The following is a 21,398-nucleotide window of genomic DNA, read 5'->3' as shown; positions in this document are numbered from 1 at the left end:
CATTTTGCAGGTAACTGCTGGCACAGGCTGCCATGCAGTAGAGCAGAGGACTAGGAGTGAGTCTGTTCTTGTGATCAGATGAGGAAGAATGAAGATTAGGTAGGCAGAAGTTTCTGTTTTTGCGGAGTTGCTGGTTCAAGTATAGAGCAGACCTTTATGTTCAGTTAATGTTTTTTTTTCAGCTCTACAGAAATGTACAGTGGCAGTACTGATTGCTGAATAACACATTTAAACACTCGGGCGACAGGCTGTTTTATCTTCCCTAGACCTGCAGAACTCTGTGGACCACATATTGAAAATGACTGTTTTAAATGTAATGCTTTGGGGGGGATTTGCATGGACATGAAGGTACATCTCATGAGGCCTTCCCAGGCACTTTCCATTGCAAAAGATACTACAAAATCTATAGATGCCTATTTAGCTGATCTGCTGTGCACAGAGAATTCAACAGATCTCACAGCTCAGAGGAGCAAAGCAGGGCAGAGGTGTTGATATGCTTACTGTGAATTAAGGATGCCAATTCTGGGCAGTAAATCAGAGACAGAGATGACAGTAAAAACCTGGCCTCTCCCCTGGCTTCTAACGACCGGTTCTTATTTCTGGAGGAGGGCTGTTGTTTAGGCAGTGTTTAAGGCAAGCACCAGAGCGCTTTTAGATCCGTACCTGACTTAGCACGCCGTGTGGGGATTCATTAAGCCTGTCGGTGTGCCCGGGAACAGCCTTTCCGTGCCGGGAGCCGGCACCACCCCGGCTTCCCCACAGGGCTCTGCTTTCAGCCTCGCAGCAGGGTCTCCCCAGCCGGACGTGCAGCAGGTGTGATCCTGCGCTAAATTTTTAATCCTCGCGTACTGATGTGCCCTCGATTGTTTGTTAACGAGCTGGCGCCTCTCTAAAATTAAAATAATAATAATAATAAATATCCCCACCTAGTTCAGTTGCTGCCTCCCCCCCGCCCGAAAACGCCTCGGGCGGCCCTGAGGGGGCACGCGCCGCGGGGTGGGCGGGGCTCGCGCGCGCGCGGCTAACGGTCGGGCTAACGGTCCGCCTAACGGTCGGGCTAACGGCTCGCCTAACGGCTGAGGGGGGGGCGCCCCGCGCCGCGCCGCGCCGCGGAGAGGGCTGTGAGGGCTCTGCGGGCCCGGCGAGCGGCTGCGGGTCATCGCGCCCTGCCGCCAGCCAGCCTGGGGCTGGGGGTTGTCCCCGCTGTTTTGGGGGTGGCCGCGGGTGCCCGGCGTTCCCACCCAGCGCTGCTGCCAGGAGCCAGGGCACCATGGCGAGTTTGGGCCGCGTCGCGAGTGGGAGAAAGGAAAACGTGCCCCCTCTCCTGAGGCGCTGCCCCAGAGGAGGTAAACACGCGCCCTTTGCGGGGACACTAGTGGGACGCTGTGGGTGAACTGTCCTGTCCTGCTGGCTCCCACGTCGTCTGGGCTGTCTTGAGGACACAGCTTTAATTATCCATGGGTGAGAGCTGCTTTCCTCCGGCCATCTGCAGCCCCAGTGACAGGCGGCGTTGCTAATCATAGGGGATAAGCTTCTTACAGTGACCCAGCTGGAATGAGCTCATTGCTGGGGCTTGGGCATTAACGGGGGACAAAGCTGCAGGTTTGCCTTGCGTTCAGAGTAGCAGACACAAAGAGGCATTCGTCCTGTCCTTGAGGTTTTGGCTGGGGTGAGCAGCATGTCCAGTGGTGGCTATCGGAGTGAGTAACCGTCTACAAGGAGAGGTGCGTGAGCACCCACGGAGAGCGTGTGGATTCTGCATTTGCTGTAAACTGAAACAGGGTGCTGCGCTGGGGGCCAGAGGTGTGTGCCATCCCAGCGATGCCAGCTGGGAGCAGACCTGAAACAGGTCCCCCAGGCTCAGCCTGTGGGGGACGGCCCTCTCCCTGGTGCGGCTTCCACTACATCCTGTGATGCTGTTTGGTTCTTGGCAGGCAGCGTGTAAAGGATGCTCCTGCATAGCTGTTCCTCAGCCAGCTGCTGGGGCAGAAACTGCCCTCTCTCCAGTTAAGGGGGGAGGACCTGTGTGTGCCTTTTGGTCTCAGCCGGACAATGTGAGGCTAGAGGCCAAGTATGTAATAATTGTAATTAATGGTTCAGTTTTTAAGACTGAGCAGTGAGCGAAAAGCACTGTTTCTAAGTTCCCTGTGGTATGATCTTAGACAAATCACTGGTCCCGGCTTGAAACGTGAGATTGATCTGTGTTGGTCCGCAAGGGTGGGAAGATCAGCATTACCTATGTGCTGCTTATGTGTTCGTTATGTATCTGTTATTGATATCATAATGCTAAAATGGCATTCACTCAAAAGACCTTGTTGGTTTACTTTTCATGGACTGTGCTGTTTACTTCCTTTCTCTTACAACAACAGAAGTACTTCGATCAGCTTCATTTTTGTTAATTTAATTGGATTTATTTCAGGGTTTGAGTGCATTAGCATTGTGCTGCAAAACGTAAATACTAAGCATGTGTTAAAGAAATGTTTTAGTTGGAAGTATAAAAGATAATATAAAATCCATTGGTGACGGATTTTGCAATTTGCAAAATCTGTAGCATGCCTTAAATAAGGCCTTTTGGCCTTAGAAAAAAATTTTAAAAGCTCTTTTTAAAATCTTGTTGCCTTTTGAGTAAGATGAACCATTGCTTAAAAGTGGTTGCATCAAAGTTCTGAATGGCAATTTTGGAAAGGCGAACAAACACAATTTTTAAAGGACGCTGTCTCTTTCTCATCTAAATGAGACCTGAAATTAGGAATGAGTCAAGTGAAGAACAACTCCTAAAATAATTCTGGAAACCTGTTGAGAACCTGCTACCTGTTAGAAAGAACTGAAATGGAGAATGAAAAAAATGCATGATTTTTATTGAGAAAATAGATTGTGTCTAGGTTCTTGGGTGTGAAAGTAGTCCAGTGGTGTGTCAGGCTTCCAGGTGTTCATGGAACAAAACAGCACTGATAAATATGATGGTTTTGTGTCCTTTATAAAACTTGTTGTTTGTGACACATAGCTAGTTGGCTGGAAATTCCTGGGATGCAAGGAGAAGTTTTACAGAACACAATCTGCTGCATTTTGTGATTATACTTTGTGTTGTGATAGGCACTCTAAAGAAGGCAGCAAAGCTCTGGAAAGTCTGTTCACTTTTTAGATGCCAGCTTCTAATTGTCTGGAAAAAATAACATGATCTTTCCATTTGTAATACATTTGATGATGTATGAAAGACAGTAACAGCCGTTCCCAAGGATAACTGCAACACTGCATGACTATCTCCTGTCACCTCAATAACTAAGTCTGCTCCTCAGTTTGCAGTGATTACTGAAAGAGTCTGTATTTGAGAAGGACAAGCAGGCCATTTGCAATCAGGGAGGACTGAGGCTAGTTCGGATGCTTTTGTAGAGGAGAATGAAATGCATGTAGGTTGGAAACAATGCAGTTTGAAAGAAGGCCTCTTGCTATTCAAGTATGCTTGAAAAAAACAAGTGGCATTCATTTCATAGGCAATGCTGGCTGTTTTTTTTCAGATTGACTAGCTTTTTGAGATGGTATGGGTGTTTGTGTCTTTTTCACAACACTGTTTTCCAGTTTGAGTTTATTGCCTTCTTTTTTTAAACCAACCTGATAGTCTAGGTGGCTCCCAGCTTCCCTTCAGTTTCCTCTCTGATGAATGCCATGTTGATGTTCCTATGTAGCAGTAAATGGGCAATTTCTGATCTCCATTGAGCAGTAGGTTAGGGAACAGAGGAACAGCAACGTTAAACATTAGCAAGTATTAAAAAGGGAATGGAAAAGGAGGATAGTTGTTAGAATGATTGCCAACTTGCCTTTAAAATTTGGGGAAATGAAAGCACAGTCCCCTTGAATTGTGCTTGTCTGTTAGCAGCAACTTAAGAATCTGTGTTCTGGGTGGCATTTATATGTATACCATCCGGCTTAGTAGCTAGATTGCAGATTAGGTCTCCTATGTATGCTGTAATTCTTCCAAGTTAGGGGACAATGTAGATCCTCTGTATTTTTAAACATGGTCTCATCCTGTATGTGGACAAGAGGAAACTGGCTTCTATAACCTTGAGCCTTTGCAGGACTGTACCAGGACTAGTGTGCAAATATTTGCTTGTTAAACAGTGCCTTAAGTCCAAGCATTACGATTCCTGCCAGCCCTGGAGAAAATACAAGTGTGGAAGAGATTTGAACTTGATTTTGAAACAGTGAAGAGGGTAAGCATTGTACTCCAGTTGGAACAATGTTGCTCTGACTTCTGTAAACACAGTTCCCATTTGTCTTGTTCTTATCTGATACTGCGTAGATCTAGTTAGGTGTAAAGTATTCTGGAAAAGCATCTACAGACTACTGTGTAGGCAGGAGGAGAGCTAAGCCTGGCTAACAGGAAGCTCTTTGGGAGGCTGCAAGTGAATGCATAATGCTGGAAGTCTTTCTTTTCCAGGTTTTCTGTTGAGAATGAAGACTGTCCCCTTTGATCATTCCTGCTCTGCCAGATATGATTGCTGAGAAATAGGAAGAGAGTAATGTCCATTATACTTTCAGGGCTGAGGCTGGTGGGTTGGAGACAAGATTTATAAGGAGAGTTCCCAAAGCCTTTGGAAAACTATGGAAGGTGTGATGAGGAATGCGCATGCTCCTTTGCTTATGTTTCTTCTTATTTTTCTTCAGAGCAAAGAAACGTTCAGAAGAATGTGAATGTTGATCTGGTTTTGGGTGCTAGAAGTCGAGTAGACATTTCTCATCACTGGCTTAAGCCTGCTGCATTCAGTGTAACTCACAGGCAGAGAGCAGAACAGGGCCGGCTGTGTACTGCACCTCTGTCAGCTGGGAAGAGAAATCCCAGTCTGATACAGACTAATCTTTCCTGCCCTTCTCAGCCACTCTGGGACACCACCAGCCAGTTCTCCAATTCCTGCTTCCAGCAGCAGAATAATCTCTGCTCAAGACTGCAGCAGCACAGCTCTAAGGATTTGGCTTATAGGACTCCCCATCTTGCTTTGTCGGTGCTCCCTGCTGTGGATCTCCCTTGGAGACACTCTTGCCTTTATGCTGATAGTTTAGAAGGAAGAGGGAATGAGAGTGTTGGCTTCTCTCAGCAATACCATCAGAAAGCGAAGGCAGGTGGTAGTTGCTCCATACGGTCTACTTGCCATTGTTCAGGAAGAAGGAACAAGAATAGTGAGTATCCAGTGGGAAAGCAACAGCGCTGGTCTCTTGCTGCTTCTTGTATGGCTCATGGGAACCCTTCGCTAGTCAATACGCATTTGCCATCTCATACTGTAGATCCCCTTCTTGGGAACGAATCAGCGGAGTGTCTCTCTTTAAGGAGCTCCAGTGAAAGTGCAAACTCTTGTTGTCATGGTTCAGCCCTGACCTTGGGAGATCTCAGTCCATCTAGTCTGGTGGAGTCTTTTCATAGCTCTGCCTCCTTTCAGTCTCTTTTGCAGTCCTCACAGACTTCTGCCAGCTTGCACTGTTCAATCCAGAGGCTTAAACAAGAAACTGTTTTGATGGGGATATGGGGCTCCCTCCCTCTGGAGCCCACGTCTTCTCCAGTGAGTGACAGTCTGCGCTTTGCTCCTGATGATTCAGTTCCTGGTATCCTGAGCACAGGAGAGCAGCTAGCTGGAGTAAATACCAGTGCTGCTCAGGCAAGATTGAAATGGGGTGTCCCATTTGCTAAAGACTGGAGCCTCAGTACAGTGCCAAGGGAATTCTGTCATGCTGAACCTGTCTCTGTCTCTCACAGATACGGACATACTGACTCACACACAGGGAGAACCAAACTTTCAGGTGACATCCAGCGAGAAACCCTCTCTGCTGCGGTGGGCTCTGGCTGGCAGGTGGATACAGAAGCAGGTTCTTCCTATAATTGCTCCCCTTATTTCAGATACCAGTCCCAGGCAAAACCAGCTCTGGAAACTAGAGGTCTTTATGTTCACACAAAAAGTCATTCCCCTGAAGAGGTACTTAAAGGAGAAAAGACATTTGATGGGGCACCCCCATGTGCTGTATCTTGGAAAAAAGACCTTCCATTCAGCCTATATCCAGAAGGTCTGCAGGTGTCACTGGAGACGCAGTATGAGGGTGCTCAGATGAATGTTGGTGTAGCCATGTATGGGACTCCGAGGGAAATGTGCATGAGAGTCACTTCTCCATCTGGAGATAAAGAGTTTGGGTCAGTCCAGCAGCTTAGTATTAAATCTGTAGAAGTCAGCACCTCTGAACCTCATAGTGAGTCCAGCAAAGAGTCAGAAGAGGCGTGTGACTCTAGATTGCAAGCAGCCAGAAGAATGGCTGTGGTGAACAGCAGCAAGTCCAGCCCTTCCAGTATTCAGGCTGAAACAGGCTTTGGTGAATTTTCTGACATAGATAGTGTGAACGTGAACAGAGAAGGAGGGACAAACAAACACTCCCGCCAGAACAGCTGGAAGAATTGGAAACCTGACACCAATCTGGACCAGTCTGAAGGGCCTTCTGTGGAGAGGAGTGCCAACAAACCACAGTGTTGTGAAGAAGGCAGCCAGATGCAGGAAACTGTGTCCGGAGAGGTGAGGGTATTCTCACTGCATAGCATCCCTGTTTGCAGATCCTACTTGTGCTAGTATCCGTGTCTTGCTAGAGGTGCAGAGTTGAGGTACAACGGTAGTGGGGATGCTTGCCTATAGTTTTCTGTCACTGAATGGCCAGAATCCCCTCTCCTATGGTCCTGCTCCATCCCAATGCATGCATCTTTCTCTCTCGCATGCTGCTTCTCAAAGACTGGCATGTTCACTAGGCATTTACATTCCCAAGATCTATGTCCATAAGGGAAACGTTAAACTAATTTTAACTGTGAATAGTTTCAAGGCCATGAGATTCCAGTTTTGTTGTGCTTTTCCATGTCTGAAGTGTGTAAGACCATTAACAGAGCAAGGGGGAGGGGGAGGCAGAGTCAAAGGCACCCAACATAATGCCCAACCCTGAGACAGGAGTGTTTGATCTCCAGCCAGAATGACTTGCCACGCTGGGCACAGACAGATTCTTCATCAGGGTAGTGTGAATTGTTGTGTGAGTTACTGTCTTCTCTCTGTTTGCAGATCTCTGAGAACAGCTTCTGGTCTGAGGTGAATGAGCAAAGGTAAAAGGACTCTATATGTTTATGTGCAAATGTGCTGGTAGTGTCAGGGGAGAAGAAGCATTTGAAAGTGGCTAAGAAGCCAAGTTCCTGGGGATGTTTGGTTCTAGGACTTAACCTATGTTATTCTGTCATGATTGGCTCATGAGCTGCATCCATTTTTTTTCTGAGGGTTGCCTTATAAAATGGAGCATGCTCTAAAAAGTAACTTCTGTATCATTTAAATTCTACCTTCTAAATTCAACCTTGGTTGTTACTAGCAATGCAAGGGCATTGGTATCATAATGCTACTCTTCAGTGCAGCAGTTTCCAGCCTGCTCATTGCATGGTTGGTGAAGAGCAAGAACAGGGCTTATACATGAGATGGGATTCAAAATTGTGACCTGTGGAAAAGACGTGAGATTGCTACCAATTTAGCAACAGAGATGCCTTAATTTGCTGTGAGGCTTATGGTCCTTCACTCTTGAGAGAGAGTGATTTGAAGTATCTCTTTGCAGCTTGATGGCTGGACTCTGGTTGCCACCTCCTGGCTGTGTTTAGCTTTACTTGCTGTTACTGAAGCTTGCTTCTGTTTTTGCTCTTTAAGGTTCCAGAGCTTGTGTGACAGACAAACGCTAAGCAGGTGTTTCCAAGCTTGGAAGAGCCACATTTTCTGCAAAAGGGCTGCAGCCAGGCAGCTTTACAGACAGCAACTACTTCGGAAGGGCCTTGGTGCTTTGCAGTGGGCTGTGCACCTGAGGAGAATGCAGCTGGAGATAGCCCAGCAGAAACACGCCTCGGCTCTGCTAGCTGTCAGCTTCCGCAGGGTGAGGATGGGCTGGGGACAGTAGAAGAGGTGCCATCAGTATTCTGTTGTGCAGTCAGAGAAGGCAAAGATGTTGTTTGGGTAGGGAGGAGAAAGGAGTACCCTGTGTGAATGAGTGATGTGGACCCTGGTGCCAGTGTTCTTCCTGCAGTTTGTTCTAACTGTGCGATTTCTCCTTCAGTGGAAGGAAGCTGTGGCAAAACAGAGCAAGAAGCAGACTCTGCAACCTGAGCCATATTCTTATGCTCAAAGTTCATCAGTGGTTTTTTCTGGAGTGGGAAGATTAGCAACCATGACAACCTCAGCTCAGCACCAGCTTACGGTGGGATACTTGAAGGAAGCTGAGCAGGCTTGTAGGTAAGCTGAGAGCATTCTCTTTTTGCTATCTTGGGTGAACAAAGGGTTACAGACACAGGGAGAAGTTTTTCTCAGATGGTGGGAAATGTGTTTCCAGTTCCGTGGATATATTGCTACAAATAACCACTGCAAGATTTAGTAACTTAAAGCCTTTTAGAATTGAACAATCCTATTTCAGAGCTTCTGTGCACTACTGTTTTCAGTCTGATTTGAGTGACTGACAGAAATACTCCTGTACTATTTCTTGAATTCAACCGTCACCTGTTTATGGGAAACAAGTGTAAATGAGATTGGAATGAGGCAGTACTACCGTCTCTAGCAGGACAGTGGATATGTCAAAAGAAAAGATCTTGGTGTTCCTCTGGTTCTGAAGGCAGAAGAACAAGAAGAACTAGGGAGACAGAGGTTCTGGATTCTGTTCTGTGGGTGCTCCTCGGGCAGATGGAGGTTAAAGCATGCACATGACTCTTTCAGGGTGGAGGGAGAACTGTGGACACAACTACATCGCAGGCAGAGAGGAGATGAGTTCTGTTGGAGAGCTCAAGCTGTCAGGGATATGAGACGGCTAGCTGGTAAGCACATGCTCTGCAGCCTTGGAACAGCTTGGTGGGAATCACTTTTTCACCGTAATTCTTGGTTAGTGTCTAGTTTTTGCTCTTTCAGAACCTGATCCTGCAAAGTGCTGGGCAGTATCTGTGATGGTGGAGGGTGGCTTACCTTCTGGGTAATACACTTTCTGCCTTGCTCTTTATATGAATTCAGCTGCAGCAGATGCTGTTGCTCCAGTAATGTGAGCTATCTCCCTTAAAAGCCCTTTTTCTGACATTTGGAGTTCAGCCAAGGGTGTTTGCTGTGTGACACTAAGCTGTTTGAAGTTCTAAGTTATTTCTCTTCCTGTCAATCTCTTCATGCCCTGTAACACAGCAGCTTTCAGATTGTGGCGCCTGCAGAAGGAGCTACTGAGCAAAGAGGAAGTCAGATTGGAGGAAGCCCGAGCCCTGCTGAAAAAAAAGCAGCTACAAAACACTTTCCAGGTGTGGCGTTCTCGGTGCTTGGAAATGGAACAGGTTTTAGCACTGGCAACTCAGATCCGAAGAAATTTGGTTTCTCGGTAAGTTGGTAAGGTGTATATTTCCTGTGAAGAGTCTGTTTGCTATGAAAGTCCTAGGAATGACAGAGCCAGCTCAGACAGTGATGCGTTGTTCACTCTTAAAGCCATCCTCTTCTTTTGTTTCAGGGGTTAGTAAAGATGAAAGAAGGGATAGAACCATGAGAAAGAACTACAGGGGCCAGAGACATTGCAACTTTCCTCCAGTGCATGGCTGACACACTTTGGTCTTGACCTTTGTTGTCCTTAAAAACCAAACCTGAGAGCACCCACCATGCTTGGATACTCTAAGCAGTGCAGTGACTTTTTAATGAAATAAACAAATAGGAGATCAGCAGAAGACAGCTTCTCTGTCTGCCTTTTCTGAAGTAAACCTAGTCTCAGGAGGAGAACAGACTTGTATACTCCTCMCATGGTTTTCCTGTCTTTCATTCCTCTTTGATCTGGTTCCATTCCTCAGTCTCTGTTAGACTTTCTGTATTCCACAAGTTGGAATTTAAAATTGCCAGCTGAAACCCTTCCCCTGAGTAGAGAGAGGTTCAGCAGAGGCAACATTTTTTTCTTCCTCTTCTCCTGCAGTACTGTGGCAATGCCTCAGCTGTGACCTAGGCAGAGAACGTCCAGGACTGTGAGGCTAATTCAAACTCCTGTTTCTGTAGAGTTGCTAACTTTGCTCTCGAGTGTCAGATGTTACCTGGAATTTTGGAAATTCAAGTTTTCTTTGACTACAAACTGAACTGAACCCCCCTACCTGATTTTGTAAAAGATGATCATATTGCTGTTAGATGGGAAGATCTCTTAGTTGAAGTTTTTCAATTTAGTGGCAGTAAAAATTTGATTTAAGGGATTCAAAAGCCAAAGTCCTGAAAAAAATTAGTGATTTAGCATATTGTTTTCCTTTGGTTTTCTCAGGTGCTTTAATGCATGGAAGGAGACTGTTGAGCAGAAGGCACTTAACAGGTGTAACCTGGCCCATCTCAGAGCAGGCTTGCTGAGGAAATACTTTCAGCAGTGGGTTCGGATGCTGCAGGTCAGGGAGGACGATAAGCGGGTGATAGCGAACCTCTTCATCCTGAGGTGGAGGCAGTATTACGGTGAGCAGCTCAGGGTCTGAGCAGAATATAAGATTTGGAAGTGCTTAGGCTTCTTGCCTCCTTCTCCTCTTGTATGATGAATTGAAAAATAGTTGAACAGAGAGGCTCAGATAATACATGGTGCTAACCAACTGGGGGGGGCAGAAGGCCAGACATTCTGGAGGTATCAGTGAGACTACAGGCAGGTTTGTTGCTCTGCTTCATAAACCTAGCAGAAAGCCTTTAAAAGTTTGAAAGGAAGCTGTTCTGGGGCTGGACTGGGTTGAATTTCTGAGGAATTCCTCTTGACAAATGTTGTCTCTTGTCACTCTCTGTGACTGGTTAAGGGCCAACTCTAAGCTCAGTAGCTGACCAGGCTGCGACAAAGAGACATGAAGCTCAGCCATGGTGGACTGTAATGGGACGGTTTCCTGAGAAAGCAGGCTACTCTCTTGATGACCTCTGCCAAAAGGTGAAACTCCAGAGGGTATTTCTGCTGTGGAAAGCGAGGTTCTGCGAGCACCAGAGAGCTGAGTGAGTGAAGAGGAGCCAATTCCTGGAGGCCTGCCCTCCTTGGTAGYGTTCACTTGGCTTCCTGGTCCTTCTGGAAGAATCCCTTTTACCTCTCCATCACGTCTGTGCTAGCATCCCTCTGTGGTATCCATCTTCAGGTGCTTTGCCATCTCAATCTCTTCTCCTGTCTCAGTTCTTTCTCTCAGGCTTTGGAGYGGTGCCGGCTGAGAGAAGCTCTGAGACTGTGGCACCAAATGTTTCTCATGATGAAGACAATTAAACAAAGTCCTAAGTACTCTCACAAGGCTGTCCATAAAGATCCTCTTGCCTTGCTAGTTTCTGAGGACCTCTCGACATCTTCTGGCTTCCACAGCAGTCCTCCAGCTACTTTTGCCTCTCAAAGCTCATTGGAAAAGGTAAGGAGGTATTGATGCAGAGCCTCTCTGCCCCATGCATACAGACAGTTCTGAGTATTAAGTTGTTAGAATTTTTCAGGGAAAAATTTCTGCTTCAACATGATCTTGCCATTAATAAACTGTGCTTAGCATTTAGGCCTGAAAAGCTTGACCCTGTGGGGTCCAAGAATTAAAATGTCATCAGAAGCATTTGATAAAGTTACTTCTATCTGTGCCCTTCCGAGTTCATCATTTAGTGAGGAGGCATAAGGGGAACTGCCAAGCTAGTGAGGTTCTTTTGTGCACTTGCTCCTGCATGTGGCTACAAGGTGGAAGGGATGAAGTACAAAGAGCCTCATCACTGAGAAGAGAAGATACAGGGGAATATGCGCTGCGTCGATGATGGTTTGCTCTGTTTGATTGCCAGCTATGTTGGGGTCAACTTCCCAGAGCAGCGCAGAAGTGACTTTCCCATCAAATCTGTGTTTGCACTCCAGAGCTACCCTTGCCAGTGTGCAGTTCCTTTGGATGCAGCATGGATTTCCCTGAATCCTGCTGAAGGGGAGTAAATGACATGGTCAGAGCTGTTACCTGAGTGATTCTGTTGCAAGGACACTGAAGTGACTGTGKTTTTTTCCCTCTACGCATGCAGGAATACAGTCTTAGTGACAGCAGCCAGCAGAGCTTTTCCTCCATTCTGACTGCTGAGGATGTCACACAAATGCCCTATTACAGTTCTTTACTGCAACTACACCAATGCAYAGAACTGCCAGTTGAGCTGGGTGGGGAGCTCTACTTGCAAGCCTCCTTTCCTCCAGAGAGTCCTGAATTGGGGTGAGTTGGAGACTGCTTCCTTGCGACACCGCTAGAGGTGACTCCTTGTTTGGTCTGGCTGAATTCCTTTCTTCTGGCTAGTCCCTCATGTTATTTCCCAGCATCCTTACGGATGCTTTCTCCTCTGCTTTCTCTCCCTTCTCTGCCTGATGCTTGAGCAGCCTGATATTTTTGTCTTGCAGAGGAAATTGGTTTGTGGGAGGTCAGTTCCAGTCTTTGGCACTGCATACTCCAGGCRGTAATGTCCAGCCTCTTGCCAGTTACTCCATGTGGGAAGAGGTGAGGCTGAAAAGTGGTATTGTGCATATAAATGTACAAATGTTTTCTGCATAGCATAATTTAGTGAAGAGCCTTTGGGTTCCGGTGGGGCAGCATATGGTACCTCTCACTGTACTTTCTGTGGGTTCAGAGAGAAGGTTTGGGAGATTGAGGCAGTTTCAAGGCAGCTCTTTCCTATTGCTTGCCAATTGAATGGGAATTTGACCATGTGTCAAGGATTTTAAAGGGATGTGTTAGACCCTCATGTCTGGATGTACATGTGGTGCATGTGGGTTAGCAACAGGGAGCTGAGTGTCAGCAGCCACAAAAGTCACAACAGCAAGAAGAAAGGGCTGAGCTGCATAGAGTGACTTTGTCCAAGCAGCAGATCAAGGCCATTTCTGCTTTGCTGGATTACAGGACTGCAGTTCTGACAAGGAGGTGAAGTGTTGCTGGCACCAAGCAGAGAAAGGCTGCCTGCAGAGGTACTTCTTCATCTGGTCAGCTCGAACTCAGTGGCTTGTGAAGGCCCAGCAGTACTGCAGGCTTATTCAGCTCTCCCGGTAGGCACTGTGCTTTCCAGAGACTTCCTAAAGCTATCTATTTTGGGAGCTCTGCGCTTGCTTTCCGCAAAGTCTTCCTCTAGCTGTCTTTTTCCATCTTCAGCTGGGAGTTTTGCAGCTCATTGTTTTGGCTGTTGCTGCCTCAAAATTATTGTATGTGAACACGATCCTTCCTGGTTTGTTGAGATGCCTCACAAACTAGGGCATGCCCAGCAATGCTGATTACAAGCCCTGGTAACTCTCTACCAACTTAGATGGCCTTGTTCCCTATGTATTCAAAAAGTGAAGAGAGCAGTATACTTGGGATTAAGCCCTTCTGCCCTAACTGTGCCAACAACTTGCTTTGTCCTTAGTTTTGCCTGACCCTTCCTAGGGAAGGGTGTTTACAGTATTTCCCAAAGTCTCCTGTGTGTATGTTTATTGTTAAGGCTTCAATTACAAGGGTGTGAATCTGTGTGAGTTGTTCCTACAGTCACTGCAATGACCCTTGTCCTCAGACCGTTTCTCAGCTGGCACCACTGGGTTGTGGAGAATAAGAACCGAAAAGCAGCGGCATCCCTAAAACGTCACGTTCGTTGCTGTCAGATGGCTTTCAGCCTGTGGAAGAAGAGGCTGTTCCAGAAAGTGGAAGCTGACCGGAGATTCAGGTGTCACATCCACCAGACAGCTGCTGACACTTTGTGGCACTGGCGTTCCTACTGGCAAAGTGAGTTACCCCATCCCATAGCAGTACTTGAGCCTGTAGGAGAGGGATGTTATAGTAATGGTTGGAGTGGAGAAAGTCCTGCTTGTGGTAATAGCTCAGTGTACTGCTCATCTGCAGGGGCGCATGCTAAGTCAAAGGGACAATGTGTGCCTGTGTCTCTGCCTAGTTGTAGTCACAATCAGGACACATACCCTGCTTTTTGTAGGACTCACTACTAGGGAAGATGCTCCTTTGGCGGCTGAACAGGAAGAGAGTGGATCTTGCTTTACCTGTACTTCCAAAGTAGTGTGAGGTGGTGCATCGTAGCAGCTAGAGAGTAACTGCAATTCAGATGCAGCACTGGGGGCTTGAAAATGTTTCCTTGGACCCAACAGTCAGGGTTTGACTGCAGTGGAAGCAGGGTATGTATCTATTGGGGCTGCTTAACAGTCCTGATCCTGCGCCTCAAGGGTTTTCAAGTGCTTTAAATACTAAATACTTGCGCAGTGCCAGAGAGGGAGAACTCCCAGTTTTGAATGGGAAACTGCCTTGCAGATGAGAGTGGAGGTGATCTGTGATACCTTGCTTGGGGGCAGGCAGGAAAAAAAGGGAGGAGGTCTGACTCTGCTAAAGAGAGAACAGGAAATCTTGGGAAGTCTGGTCCTGTTTGGTGTTTGTGGCAGATGTATTCTCTGCTCGTGCCTGGCCTCTGATGGAGATAAATGTTGGGCTCAGCTCAGCCAGCTCCTGTGTTCTCTCACAGGGAATTGTGCCATGAGAGAGCTGCAGCAGCAATGGGCTCAGCACAGCTGCCAGGAGAAGAAGAGGTTGGTCATGCAGACATGGTCTTGCCAAACAAGGAAGCAGAGAAATGCTGCTTTATTCTGGGAACGTCTTCTACTGCACAGGTTTGTTTCCTGCGTTCAAGCCATTTCCAAAGGAAACTTTGAGTGAAGAATAATTTACATAGCAGTGGATGCAGTATGTTTAGACCAGAGCTAGGTTTGAAAGTACAGCTAATTTGTGCATGAATTAAATTTCTGTGGGAGTGCTTCCCCTAGGAGAGCTCATATTTTAAGAGGTCTGTGACCCACAGCCTCACACTTCCTCTATCTTGTTCTTCTCAGAAAACAGGACAATATGCCTGGCTGGATGAGGCAAGTTGTAAAACGTGACTCAGTTCTGAGTGAGAGGGTCTGAAACATTGCCCTCTTAATCCTTGGAGCACTGTGTCCCAGATGGCATAAAAGAGGAGAATTATGTTACCCTAGCAAGAGAATCTCTGGGTTTCTGGCAAGCTAAGTCTCTCCCATAGGGACCACTGAGGTTTTCCTTCTCTGATTAGTGCTCTAGGCTCTGTTGTGTCTTGCAGGGTAGAGCTCATGTCTGGGAGGAAGTAGACCCTGTGTGCCTGAAAGGCTTTAGCAGTGGAAAACTTGCTGCTTCCTCCTTGTCACTGGGCTCTTGTATACCCTGTTATTAGGAAACTCCATGGTTTACAGAAATGCTCAGCTTCAAACTACTAGGCTTTGCTAATAACCCCTGTCTGCGGCCATCACCTATTCAAAAACTTCTTTTCTTTCCAGAACTCCTGCTCAGTGTTAGATGTGCAGCATGGATTTTGCAGACTAGGCAAGGCAGATGCAAATGAATTTGTGTAATTTAAACAAAGGTCCTATTTCCACTGGAGTTATATAGTACCTGCCAAATGGAATACTTTTTGGGGGGCAGAGGTCTTGCAGAGATCTGATTGCTACAAACCTGAATCTTCTAGATTCTGAACAGTGTATTGGTTTTCATTTAAGCTAATGTGAAAAATTGAGTTCAATATACTTCTGGAGAAAAACAATATTCAATAAAGCCTATGAAGAGTGAACCATGATATTCAGTTCACCACCGTGTTATTTACAATATAGGTAAAGCAGTAGTATGTTCTGGAGTCTCATGTTATGGTGCATATCCTGGAACTATAAGAGTTTAATCAGAAGAGCAAGGTGTCTGCTGCCAATCTTTATCARCCTAGTTTGTCTCTTAGCTGTTGTTCACTCCCTTTCTCACTGAAATCTGTTTGGTTTATTTTCTATTGTGTGAGGCTACTGTCTGTCTGAGATGCAGTGAAGTGTCCAGGTGCAGTGAACCAGGAAGAGTGTTCAGGTGGTTCTCCTTGAGATTTCTGGGGAGGATAAGAATGAGTAAAATGATTTATGCTAAGGACTCATTTAAGGTGTGAGAAGTGCAGGTTTGTCCCTAGGAGATTTCCTTTTGAATTGCAGAATCAGCCAAAGAGGAGGCAAAGATTTGCAGAGGGAAAAGGAACTAGAAACCCTGTGAAACCTTAGTGGCTATGATGCTTAGATTGTGCACTCACCCCACCCAACTGCACTTTCTTCTCCAAATCAATCTGTGCAGTGGCACCCTGACGGGAACTGTGATTCAGAAAAGTCCTTAATGTTGCTCCTTCCTGTAGAGTGTGTCTCCATCGTTAATCTTGCTTGTGAGCTCTCCTTTGATGAGAGGGCACTTCTAATTTCTCACCTGGATATGGTACAGGCTGAGCCCTGTCTCTTCTGAGGGGGGCATTTTTCATGCTAGGGTAACCTGCAATAGGTTCTCTTGATCTTCAGAGAGGCCTGCCAGGCAGAGGATATTTACACCTCTGCCCTCTGGTGCAGTGGGATGATTTGCATAATGAAATTCCAGCTGGAACAAGAAACCAAAAGGAGAAGCCAGGAGTTAAAAGCAGATTGACTTCTGGGGTTGCAGAATAAGACTGACCTCCTGTGCATCAGCCTGCAAGAGCTGGCCTCTGTAGAGAAGTTATTGTGGGTGCAGATTTACAGTGCTGTTAATAGTAACTCTTTTTTTGTAGACATCAGTTTTGGAATAAAATTGTCTACACAAAGATGTTGTGTTATTCTAGTCGCATATCCTATGTAGGCAAGCCCTTGGTTTATATGTGTTTATATGCGTCAGCCAGGTTCTGTGCTGAAGGAGATTATAGCTGTTTTATTCTCATCCCATAAGGAAAAGCCCTCCTCACTGAAGCATCATCTTAAAGATCAGCTGCTGGCACAAAGAAAGATCAAAGACTGACTGATTTAATGGCAGATTTTCCTTTCTTTTCTGTGAGAGATCATCTGTGTGTAGTGACAGGGCAGCCTGGGAAGAGCATTTGTTCTGTGGGCAAAGCAGAAGCATAGTATAACATTGCATTCAGTTTGCAGAGGCTCTTGAGGAGGAGAAAAGCTAAAATGCCTAGACTGAAGCAGTCATACTCCTGGGCTTTGAGGAATTAAGAGCTAGCAGTGCCAGGATTCTGAAGTAAAATGAGAGGAATTTCTTAGTGGAAAGCAACTGTAGTCTAGGAGTCTGGACTTACTTTCCCAGTGCTTTGTCCTCTGGAGGTGTTAGCAACACAAAGAGATAAATAAATATCGATTGTGGAAGGAATAACAGGAACAGTCTTTGTTCTCGTTGAATGCTCTTTCGATTGCTCTGACCAATTAGATGTGACACTGCAGGGTGGGGAGTAGAAGGTGGAACTTGGTTTGTAGTCTGTTCAGTGCTGATACAGAAATGTGACTGCAAGCATCTGCCATTTCTCTGTGTTTATGTTGTTTTTCAGGTGCCTAATCACCTGGTCCCATGTCACTGCCTACAGGCTGAGGCAACGTGAAGCCCTTTCTTGTTTTGAAAGTGCCAGAGAGCACCGTCTCCTAGCAGTGAGCTTTGCCCAGTGGAGGGTGGAATTCTTGAGAGCTAAACAGCAGTTGCTGGGAGAGGGAAGCCACAAGCGGCAGGCACCCTGTCAGGCTAAAGCCTGTCACCGCTGGCGATTGGCCTCAAGGGGACAGCAAGCCCTGCGCCTGGGTTCTGTGGCCACCATGGAACAGGTAAGAAGAGACAAAGGGCCCTGTGAGACAATGAGGTAGTAACTCCCTGTTCTCTTGTGAAGACCACAGTTGGGTCTCTGGGCACTGAGATGCATTGACAAGGCTTGTATAAAAACCTGGTGTTCACTTGTGGTGACCGTGGTGACTACTTACTCTAAGTAGTCTCTCTACTTTGCCTTGAAATGCTGTACAGACTACACATACAATGTCATTGCCAAAATCTGGAGCCGATTGCAGCAACCGTCTGGAGTACAGCACTAAGGAATGGGACATTTAAACAAGAGACACAAGAACACTCCTTCATCTTTGCTCTAAGATGAGATGGGACGATGACTGTCCCTGCAGAGTTGCAGCCTTTTTCAAAAGGCTCACAGCTAGTAAACCACAAAGAGCTCAACTGATTTGGAAGGGCTGAGTCAGTCCTCTTGGGATCTGAGCAGTGCAGTTTCTGACCTAGGGTCTAGCATATTACCACCTGCAGGGGTATGAATGTGCATGTATCTGTAAGGCTAGTGTATGTGTGTGTGTGTGCATGCGCACGTGTGTCTAGTTTTGGCTGCAGCTCTATTAACTCTGTTTTCAGGCCTGCAACTACTGGACAAAAGCAGCTGCCTTTTCCCAGTGCTCACGGCAATGCAGTACCCTGATAGGCGCTAGGAAGAGCAGGAAGATGTCTCTGTCTTGGTCCATGAGTAAGGAAATTCCCCCTCCTTTCTTTGGGGCCATGTGGGGAGTGTGAGTGAGGAGAGGAGAATAGTGTTTCCTAGACATATCGCTGAAGCTTCTCTGTGAAGGAGGGACCTTGACTGAGGGTTGCTTCTGCCTTCAGAAGCCAAAGGATAAGGGTCCACAGTAGCTCTGATCAGTCTCTCCCTAGCTTCAGTGTTAGTCTGTGTGTGATTTCTCTTTCCTTTCATAGAGAGGAGAGGATGCAGAGAAAAAGGTTCACTTCCAGCACCAGCTGCCCCCTTCAGGCTTTTTCCCAGTGCCATTCACCGCTGGCTGATGATCTATAGAAACCAAAGCAGGGTGGAAAGGCTGCTGCTCCATCAACTGGTGGAGAGACCTGGTGTGGTGGAATTCACTCCTGCACATGCTGGGATCCAGGAGAACAACTCTGAGGTGGACTCTGAGGAGCCGGATGAGAAGCGGCTTGGGTAAGCGGAGTAGAAGGCTCTGGACTTCCTCTTCCAGCTGGTGCTGCTGTCAGGGAAGGACTCCCTTACAGGGCTCTTGGGCTGATCAAGCTTCTCTTCCCCTCTTGCCTACAGGAGGAAGTATCTGAGGTGGTGGCGTCACACAGTGATGCTGCGCCAGTGCCAGCGTGGCAGGAGGCTGCGCTGCCTGGCAAGGGGGTGGCGGCAGTGGAAGGAGGCCAGCAGCATGGTGCTGCTGGCGCGGGCATTGGTAAGTGTCCGGCACCACTGCCAGGGTGGTGGTGGTGGGTGTTATCAGGCAAGCCTACTCTGCTTGCATCCTCACACACGCCCTGGGAGATGAGACCCCAGGGATTTAACAAGTACCAAGAGGCACTGGAAATTCTGGTCTCCTGCTGTGGCTACTTTTTCCAGCTTTCTCTTGGAAATGCCAGCCTGGCAGACTAGCGGATCCATATATTTATTTGTGCTTTGCCCTATCTTACAGATGGGAAGCTGAGACTCAGGGTGATTTGTGTAGCTTATCCACAGCCTGTGCAAAAAGTCCACAGCAAGCATTGCAGTCTGTGTCCTCATCTGTATTCCTGACAAGTCCCTCTGATGTCCACAGCCTACCAAGGGCTGTCATCCGGCCTCCCCTTTCTCCGCTCAGGCTCCAGCCATCTATGGAACACACCAATATTCTCTCTGGCTTCTCAGGCGTTAGCCTTGTGAGATGTGCTCTAACCTGCCTGCAGGACAAGGCAATGCACGTATAGAGCATCCATAGTCACCAAGGAGCTGTGACTAGAGCACTGCCAAGGCATCATTCTTGCTTCAGGGTACTGTGACTTAACTAGCCGCAATATTTGCAGAAGACTAATTCAGCAAGAGCTTTGATAGCTGTCAGCTTCATTCGTCATCAATGCAGTGTCATTCAAGAGGGCATGGGGAAAGTGACTGGAAACAAGGTGTGACTAAGGGGAAGTGACGTGGTTTGCCTGCCAGAGCTCACCTAATCTGTGCACTGTCTCTTTTTCAGGACAAGCAGCAGCTCATAGAAAAGACCTGGAGGATGTGGAGACGACAACACTTGCAAAGTTGTGTGGTGCAGAGCGTTTTGAAGGAGGAAGCCAGGAGCCTGCTCACCCACGTAAGCACTTATGACTGCTTTTATTCTATGGATCCCAAGGCTCTGGCACAGGGTACTAAACAGTTGCATTGCCTCAAGGGTTAAAAGGTTTACATCTAAGCTCCAGACAGCAAGTGCTGTTCTGAAACAGCTTCCCCCCATTGTGACTAGGTTTGTGCCTTTACCAAGAAAGGTGGAAGGTGCTAGGTTTTATGATGGTCCAGCCAGCACCGTAAAGAGACAACTGGTGTTCCCTGTGTTTCTCTCCCTGCACAGAGTGCTTGCCTAGAGTTGAATACACTGAGGAATGGGACTTGCCCATAACAAGGGAAATAGCTTCTAGCTTTATATGGCTTCATCTTTGGGTGTTAGTCACAGCTTTGTGTCAGCAGTCAATTTCCTTGACATGTGCCACCTGCCCCACTGTTGTCAGAGATACCATTCAAAAGCCCGCTCAGGGAAGGAAAGGGCTCCACGTTGGTGCAGGAGAATTGTGCTGGCTTGTACCCCGGGGCAAGCAAATTGCTATAAATTTGAGTGAGCAGGCAAAGCTCACTGCCTTCCCTCCCTACCCCCCAGAGATGCATGCAGTATTAGGCCCTCCTTTAAGAAGATGGGCAAATACTAGGATAAGTACTGGAACAAGGGGGCAGAGGGGGCACTGGTCTTCCTTTTGTCCCATTGATACTTGCTCTGCACTTCTCTTGTTGGCTACAATAATGCAAGAGAGACAGGAAAGGGCCTCCCAGTAAATAGGGTAGGTGGCATGGCCATTGCTAGAGAAAGAGCTGTGGTTACTGGTTCTGTGTGGGTGGCTGCACCCCCTCAAGGATAACCTGAATATTTGATTTGTCCGCTCTACTATTTAAGGCCTTTGGAAGGTGGCGCCAGCTAACAACATTCCAGCTCAAGAACAAAGGACACTGCTGAGTGGTGGGGGCCTGCGTGTAGCTGATCATTTCAGGACACGTGGAGGATACTGCCAGCTTCCACAACAAAGAATTGGTCCTGTGAAATCAAGAGAGCATGGACACTGCTTGCACGATTAAAGTAATGCTGCAGGCCGGAAGCATGCTAGCCAAAGGACAACCAGCAAGAGATGGTACCTAGTGAAAGGTCCTCTTTAAAGGACTGATATCCTACCTCCCTACAGCCACAAACTTGAAACTTATTCTCTTTTGTTATGAGGTTCTGTTCATTTCTTATTTTGACCCTGATTTTGTTGATTGGAACTCTGATTAAAGGTCAAACCACTTTACAGGTTCTCCCTTTACTCAGTGTTTCTTCCTGGACAAGAGCTTAGTGTACGTGCAGGGGATTTAGCAAACAATTAAGTCTTAAAGAAATGAGCAGGAGCTTGCCTGTGCAAGCCCTTCGTCCTATTGATTCCCGAATCTAGACTGCCCCTGGCTGGTGTGAACATAGGCCTTTATTTTTAGATTTGCTTCTTCCCTTGGAGGGGATTCCCGTATGGCCCATACCTCCTTCCCCTGTGCAGATCCATCAGCTCTTCATTAAGGTTTTCAGTGGGTGGC

At 47.0% G+C, this 21,398-nt stretch overlaps 1 protein-coding gene across 8 annotated transcripts; it reads left to right on the top strand.

Annotated features, from left to right (window-relative positions):
- The first annotated feature begins 20 nt into the window (after nt 1-20).
- CUNH1orf167 (chromosome unknown C1orf167 homolog) lies at nt 21-21,121 on the top strand. 8 transcript variants are annotated; one of them, XM_026074023.1, is made up of 21 exons: nt 21-99; nt 5,744-6,545; nt 7,074-7,114; nt 7,698-7,917; nt 8,098-8,273; nt 8,748-8,845; nt 9,198-9,384; nt 10,294-10,475; nt 10,802-10,988; nt 11,161-11,383; nt 12,015-12,196; nt 12,379-12,475; nt 12,875-13,017; nt 13,515-13,723; nt 14,466-14,610; nt 17,328-17,595; nt 18,179-18,287; nt 18,515-18,752; nt 18,867-19,002; nt 19,774-19,884; nt 20,734-21,121. In XM_026074023.1, the coding sequence occupies exons 1-21, from the start codon at nt 89-91 to the stop codon at nt 20,791-20,793; spliced, it is 3,825 nt and encodes a 1,274-aa protein (XP_025929808.1). In that variant the 5' UTR covers nt 21-88; the 3' UTR covers nt 20,794-21,121. The 8 variants fall into 8 exon arrangements, with proteins under 8 accessions (XP_025929808.1, XP_025929804.1, XP_025929802.1 ...); XM_026074019.1 differs by having other exon boundaries at nt 4,663-6,545; XM_026074017.1 differs by lacking the exon at nt 21-99 and having other exon boundaries at nt 1,380-6,545.
- The last annotated feature ends 277 nt before the right edge of the window (nt 21,122-21,398 follow it).

Source organism: Apteryx rowi, unplaced genomic scaffold (assembly GCF_003343035.1).
Source record: "Apteryx rowi isolate R43461 unplaced genomic scaffold, aptRow1 scaffold_38, whole genome shotgun sequence".
Classification (NCBI taxonomy): domain Eukaryota; kingdom Metazoa; phylum Chordata; class Aves; order Apterygiformes; family Apterygidae; genus Apteryx; species Apteryx rowi.
The sequence above is the reverse complement of the archived record's forward strand: the minus strand, read 5'-3'. Positions and strand labels throughout refer to the sequence as shown.